Raw genomic sequence first — 7,142 nt, 5'->3', positions numbered from 1 at the left:
AGGAATTTATTTTCCTTTACCTCTTCACAGGAGCTCGGGGATTTTCAATGGCTGCACCGCAGCGAACATCCAGGGAAGGGAAGAATGGATTTAAGGAACTTCACCCTCACTCGTTTTCGCAAAGACTGCGTGGTGGCTTTGAAAGCTGCTTTTGTCATCACCACCAGCAGCTCCAACGCGGTGGCGGAGGCTGGACTTACATGTGGTGGAGCGTGCACCAGCCGCAGTGGGGGTCTCCCGAGCTCAGGCACTCGCCGCAGGTCGTGTACTGCTCGCAGGACTCCACGGGCACCCGGGACACCTGCAGAGGAAGCAAACACACGGGCTCAGAGCTCCTCACCCCACGGCGGGGGAGCGAAGCGAGAGCAGTTCCAGGTCCTGCTTCGCTGCTTTGCTTCGAGTAACACACCAGCGGTTCACAAACTGATTTGTTTCAACATCCATGCAGGAGTCAGCCAAGAAGAGGAAATATTGGGGACGGAGTCATGAAGTCCGTCCATCCCTCGGGCGCATCTGTGCCATGAATCACGGGCGCAGCGGAGCCGCAGCCCGCAGCCCCGCCGGCCCCCGGTGCCAGCTCGCCCGAAGCCCTCCCGACCCCCCGCCCAGAGATGCTCCGGGGACGAAAGCTGCCTCCTCTCCTCCCTGATTTACAGGTCGCTATCTCACACTCGCCACGGGGGAAGCTGCTTCAGGGAGGAAAGCTGGTGGGGAATAAAATTCATTGGGATTTTGCAGGTTGGCAGATTATTTAGCCTATGTGGGTATGTCACTGCTTGCTCCCCCTTGGCCACCCTCAGCCCTTCCAGCACCAGTGGGGACTTGGCCGCCCCAGGCACGTCCCCCCCGGCGTGCCCATCTCTCCCAGGCAGGAGATGCCGGAGCAGAGGAGAGGGAAGCGCCCGCGGGAACACCGACCCGTGTCGCTGCTGCGAACCCCCTCTCGCACTGATCGCCCACCCCAAAGGTCCCCGCGCGATGCCCGGGTGCAGCACGGTCCCCCGGGTGCAGCACGGTCCTGACCCCTGTATCAGCACTGCAAACCCCAAAGGCTCCAAAATGACACCAAGCTTTAACCACGGGTCGTTGCTTGACTCCAGTGAAGAAATTCCACTTCTACCTTTCCAACCTGCCCCTTCCCACCTCCGGTGGGCACGGTACATTTGCATCGCCTGTCCTGACGCCGCAGCGTGGTGCGCCTGCGCTGCCCCTGCCGGTGCCAGTCCCTCTCCAACGTATTTACATTTCCATTATCAAATACTGTAAATAATTATCGCCGCCCCCGGCACGGCCACCCTGCAGAGCCGGCCGCTGCCCTCGGGGCCCCGGGAGCGATGCTGCAAGTGGCTGAAAATTAAAACAACTGTCGGCATCGCACTCGCTCTGTCCGTCAAAACAGCGCGCGGCTCGCAGCAGCTGGGGCGCGCGGGGTGAATGGCGCAGTGTCTCGCCAAACAACGGCCACTTTCACGCCAAGTGCTGTTGACACAGTGAGAACCCAGTTCCTCTCTAAACACGACACCAATAGGGCTGCTATTCTTCTTGTTTCCTCAGCCCTACTCAACAGCTTTTCCCAAAACAAAAATTGTGCGTGGATGCGCGGCGCTGGGGTTTGTTTGTTTTTTTTTTTCTTTCGATGAGATAAATTCTGTGGGATGGGCACAGGGCTCAGCGTGGGGTATGCTGAGAGCAAAGCGGCCCTGGAGGCGGAATAATGGGGACCCGGGGGGTGCGAGAGGCAGGGCCACGTACGCCGGGCATGTGTTCAGCCTGCGATGGCTGTAAAGAGCTTCAGAAACAGAGAAGAGAAATGCAGGGTCACAGAACAGCACAGAGGTGTAAAGAAAGCGCTTGGGTGTGATTCTTGGCTGCCAAAGGCATCCGGGGCGCCCTCCTGGGGTCTCGCCAGGGGTCTCACGGCTGGCCGCACGTGACACGCTCGTACCTGCTTTGCTTCTTCTCTCGAAGGACCTCAAAAGCACTTTACAGCCACCACGGTGGGACGAGACCACCAGCCCGGCGGCGGGCAGAGCCTCCCCTGCTCCGGCGCTTGGCCACGGGTGTGCAGCCACGGCACTGCGGCCATGCCCACACCACCCCCATCGCCGGCGACGAGCCCAAATTTCCCAGCGCAGACCAGAGATGCAGACGTCGCGCTGTTCCTGGGTGGGAACGCAGGACCGAACGTTGTGTTTTTCAAAGCCAACGAGCAGCCCGCGGAGCTGCGGTGGCTCTGGGCAGCCCCCGTGGGAGTCACCAGCCACCCCAGGATGTGGCGAGGGAGGTCACTGGGTTTCCCCAAAAATGTGTTGAGCCGTGTTGGTGGGATGGCTCTCACCTTCCCCAAAGGTCAGGACAGTCCTGAAGGGGCACTGCTGATCCCCCACCTCCAGCCCACGGCGCGAGGCTCGGCAGGATCCGTCCCTGTGATTTATATGCAGCTCAGGGCTTGTTTCACGTTTGCGAGGAGCTGGATGCTCTCACGGTGCTCTATAAATAACGGAGGATTTGAATTACATGAATAAGTGTTCGTTACAGATGATTTTACGTTAGGCATTTGGGTTCTTTTCCTGCTCAGAGGCTGTGGCTTCTGCACATGATAATACTTCAAAAATCACATAGAAATTTTGGACAACGCCTGGAGTGGCAGGATTGTGGCCCAAATGGGACCATTGGATCCTTCCTCTGTAACGCCCGCAGATGCGGGGCAGATAACTTCACCCCTTCTCTTTGCAGGGTCGTGTGTTCGGTGAGAGCAGCAGCCCCGGCAGAGACGAGGGGGTGGGCTGGCACTGGCCACGCTGGCCACCCCGGTCCGGCCAAGCCCCGTACGAGGGTAGCAGAGCCCCGAGGGTGCCTCTGGGCCACCACTTCTGCAGCCCCGACCGCCCAGACAGACCCTGTGGCTGCGGGTTTTTGGTCCCGGGTTGGAGGACGGTCTAAGACTTCGGGGAAGAATAAATCGTCTGCTTTTCTCCAATACTTATGCCTGTGACTTTGAAATTCACCCTTCATAAGAATGAATGCCAAAAACCCGCATTGCTCCAACAGCCAAGTAAATGTTTAAATGAAGACATTCAAAGAGTTTATGAAGAGGAGGCATTTAAATATTTGTGTGCATGAAAAAGGTTGGGGAGGTTTGCAGTACTTGTCCAGCTCTCACAGTACTAATGCATAATCAACCATCCATGATCCAACTATCAAAAATATTCCAATGCTCTAAAGAATATATTTCATTTTAATGGAAAAACAAGAGAAATACCATTAAGAATAGGATATATCCATATGTTATGCGATACTAATCATGAACACAGAAGACTGAAAGCTCTATTTCCTTCAGAGACAGTACAGAAGCAAAGCTCAGCTATCCTTACTCCTCCTGACGGCAAGCTGGAAGCACTCTCTTTGCTTTAGGGGTTTTTCAATTGTTCTCTGCCAGCCCAGTTATCATTATGAGACCAAAGCATTTGTGTGTATGAACCGCTGCGCTGGGGAGAGGAGAGAGGACAAGGAACACCGATGCCTGCAGGTGGAAGGAAGACCGACACAGATCGGGGTGGGGGACAGTCCAAGAACCTCCCCTGGTTCAGCCACGGACTGCCATCAAGGGAAAGAAAAAAGAGACGGTGGAGGCAAAGCAGCAGCTGGATAGGAAGGAAACAGTAAGAAAACGAGACAAAAAAGCACTGAAAAGAAAACCAGAGGGGAAGATAAAAGAGAAGGCAGCAGAGGGATTGCTGACAGTGCCTGGTACGGCAGAGGCCACGGCTCTCGCAAGCGCATCCCCCCGCATCCCCGGCCGTCGAGCATCACGGCAGCACGCCGACCTTCCTGACAATGGGAGCGGGTCCTGCTCGGCCTGGAAGGATGTGTGCGGCGCAACACGCTCGCACGTCCCTGCCTGCATCCCCTCCCGCCGCCCGCGCCGCAGCGCAGCGCCGCAGCAAAGGGGCAACGAGGCATCAGAGGGTCCGTCTCGGCAGATTTTATGGCCACAGGCGGCTCAGGCGAGGAATGAAATGTTTCTATCAGTAACCAGATAGAGCAGAACCAACAAAGTCTGGAGCGGTTTGCTGCCTGCAGCCACGAGGCAAAGCAGTGGAGGGAGCAGCGTGGGAGAAAGGAGAGATCCCGCCCGGAGCTGGGCAGTGCCACGGCTTCCCGAAGGCAGAGAGCAGGAAAGGAGTGGGGGCAGCCGTCGGGCCCAGTATCCCCTTTTTTTTTGCCACCTCCTGCCATCCCCATCCCGCCATCCCCATCCCGGTGGGCACCAGCACCTCGCAGCTATGCAGGACCAGCGTGACTCCCATCTGGCACAGCCGGGCTGTTTGCTCTCTCGTCCCTGCCAGCCCCTGGGGCAGCTCTGCGCGCAGCAGAATGGTTTATTTGGAAAGGGCTTTGGTTTTCAGTATTTAGTTTCTAAATGCAAATACTCCTCTCTGTTTACATTAGAGAAGATAGGTCAGAGGAGCGCTCCTGGCACTCGGAGCAACCATCTGAGAAGGTCTATCACCACTTCAGGAGTGTGTTCCCCACCCCAGACTGAGCCCCGAGAAAGCTGTTGCCTGCGCTGATGACCTTATCGGCAGCACGGGAGCACGAGGTGCTGCGGCACCCGGTGAGCAGAGCTCCCGCTCAGCGCCCGTCCCGCAGCGCTCGCAGACCTCGCAGCGAAGCTTCAGCCTGGGTAAGGGGGTGCCGGTTTTGGATGCCTCGAGATTTCCGCTCTGGCTACCAGAAGCACGAGGCAGGAGGTCCTGAAGCCAAGCAGAGGCACGCAGGAATCTTCCGAACGCGGCCTCAACTCCTGCCCCTCCTCTCCTGCGCGATGGACCGCTGCTGCCCTGCAGAGCCCGGAGACTCCCGCGAGGCCATACCCCGCCGAAGCAGAAGCGCATCATTTCGGGGATCAGAAAAGGCGATGGGCGCTCCACATCAGTGCGATCACAGCGAAGGCGAAGCGATAAAGCAGTTCAGCAGAGAGGAGGAGTGTCTGCATGAAGGCCAACAGCCAAGAAACCAACGCTCTCGGGGAATTTCCCTCCTCCCGAGGGCAGAGCGCTCCTCCCTCCAGCCCGATTGCCGCCTCTCTTCCTTCTCTCAGCGCTGAAACTCTGTTGCTGAGTTTTTCAGTTCCCTATTTATGAAACTGCTTCTCAATAATTAAATGATAGTCTTATTACTGCTTTCCTTGACTGCCTGACCCATAACGTCAGCAAAAAAAAAAAAAAAAAAAAAAAAAATCAATACAGACTCTCCAAAACACGTGAACTCAAACTCTGCCAGCCCCCAGAGAAAATAAAGTGTGAGAATTCAGTTCCAAATAAATACATACATGAAATAAACAAACAAAGCAGAGTTTCCACAGCCTATGCCTGCTACCAGCACAGGGCTCTGACCCCCCTGGCTGGAGACCCCCCGGGGCGGCCCACCGCCATGGCACGCTGCCGGCAGCCCCCTCGGCGGGCTGGAGTTCAAACAGAAAATCTATTTTTAATGACTTTGGGGAGTGTAGTAGAGATGCCAACTAGTTCAATGTAATTAAAGCTATCTATCACTCAGTGAGCAGGAGCCCAAAGTTGATGAACTTTCCAGTGAGATTTTATTCTTCCCTTCATTCATGAAAAAACACCACTTTGTGCTGCTGCGGGAGACGTGAGACAGTGTGGGAAGGAGCAAAGAGGACTCATCAGTCCCAGCCGTTTACGTGTCAGGGTGACAGAGCTGGGGAAAATAAAGTCAGACCTTCTCAGAGGCTTGTAAAAAGTTTGACAGACTCTTCTTCCCGCTGTTTCTCCTCCCCGTGTCTTCATGCAGAACTGTTCAAATCTGGAGTCCTCCTGTGACATCATTTCTGCCAAGGGGAAAAACAGCGTGGGGCTGCGGAGGGCTCGTTGCTGTGGGGAGCGAGAGCGGGGGGTCCAACCCGCCCCACGCTGCATGAAAAGTCCCACCTGGAAATGACCTGTTCTCGACGCGAACAGAGCCGGGGCAGATCCCGGACACGCTAAGGCCGATGGCAGCGGTGAGCACGGAGGAGCCGGCAGCGAGGGGGATGCAGCCGGCACATCACGTGGGGCAGCAGCCAGGACACGGGGAAGAAGGCAAAGGGGAAGTGTTTTAACTGAAAAGCGTTAAGGAGTGTCCCCGAAGTGCTGCCGAGCCCTCGAAGGCAGGAATACCTGCTCCAGCCATCAATCTCTGTTACAGATGAAGGTACGCACCCAGGCAAGGAGCGGATGAGGGGGAGTTCTCTCGACAGGTACAGCAGCTCTGGAGGACCCAGCTCTCCTCTCCCACGCTGCTCGGCAGAGAAAGGATTATCAGAGCTACCGAAGGGCTGTCAGAACCAAATCAACGCCTGTAACTTTTGGCAGAAAAGCAGCGAGTGGGAGAGGACACAGAGACAATGTTTCCATGACTACAAAGGGATTATTTAATTACAGCGCTGCAGATGCATACAGAGAAAGTCCCTTAAACTCTGATCCAAGCAACCTTTTCAATGAGTTTGGCTTTACTGCTATAAGAACCTCATTAGCATCTTACGAGGACAAGCTGTGTTTGAGCACAGGAGACCGGATCGCTTGCTCAGCCGGTAATGAGCCCTTCTCCACGCGTACCTGTGTCCTCGGCTCCCCGCTGCCCCCGCGCACAGCGCCAGGCTCCCGGGGAGGGGAGGAAAGTAAGGGCAGCCTCCTCTGGGAAGCAAGAGACAATGAAAAACCAGCAAATGCCCCAGCGTAAAGCTTCATCAAGCCGTAAAATCATCCTCAAGCCAGAGTTTCCTCCATCCAACCCAGCAGCGGGCGGCAGGGCTCGGGCTCGGAGCAGACTCGTGTTCTGGCACGCAGGTTGCTGCAGACTAACGCTTTCCCGTGGTTTACCACGACTCGAGTTAATCATTGCATCAGTATGAAACATCTGAGCGAGATTTGTTGGAATAACAAAGTGCCAGGCAGAGATGCCATCCCCGCTCCCAGGAGCAGCACAGTCTCGTGTAAACCTGGAGGAGGAGAAATGGGTTTTCATCTCGACCACGGGCCGCCCGCCACCGCTCCCCGAAGGCTCGGTCTGTTCAGCCTGGCAGCTCCTCCTCTGCCCTCGGCAGGCGCCGAGGCCCCTCCCCCCCCCCCCGCGCGGGC

General features: G+C 56.4%; 1 protein-coding gene across 1 annotated transcript in view; it reads right to left on the bottom strand.

The window, feature by feature from the left end:
• The window catches only part of PLXNA2 (plexin A2), a 167,704-nt gene that overhangs the window by 68,187 nt on the left and 92,375 nt on the right, over positions 1 to 7,142 (bottom strand). Inside the window, 1 exon segment of the mRNA XM_009888264.1 lies at positions 201 to 301. Coding sequence (XP_009886566.1) covers positions 201 to 301 — 101 coding nt within the window.

Source organism: Charadrius vociferus, unplaced genomic scaffold, assembly GCF_000708025.1.
Source record: "Charadrius vociferus isolate BGI_N301 unplaced genomic scaffold, ASM70802v2 scaffold266, whole genome shotgun sequence".
In the NCBI taxonomy this organism is placed as follows: Eukaryota; Metazoa; Chordata; class Aves; order Charadriiformes; family Charadriidae; genus Charadrius; species Charadrius vociferus.
This window is presented reverse-complemented; position numbering and strand designations above follow the sequence as displayed.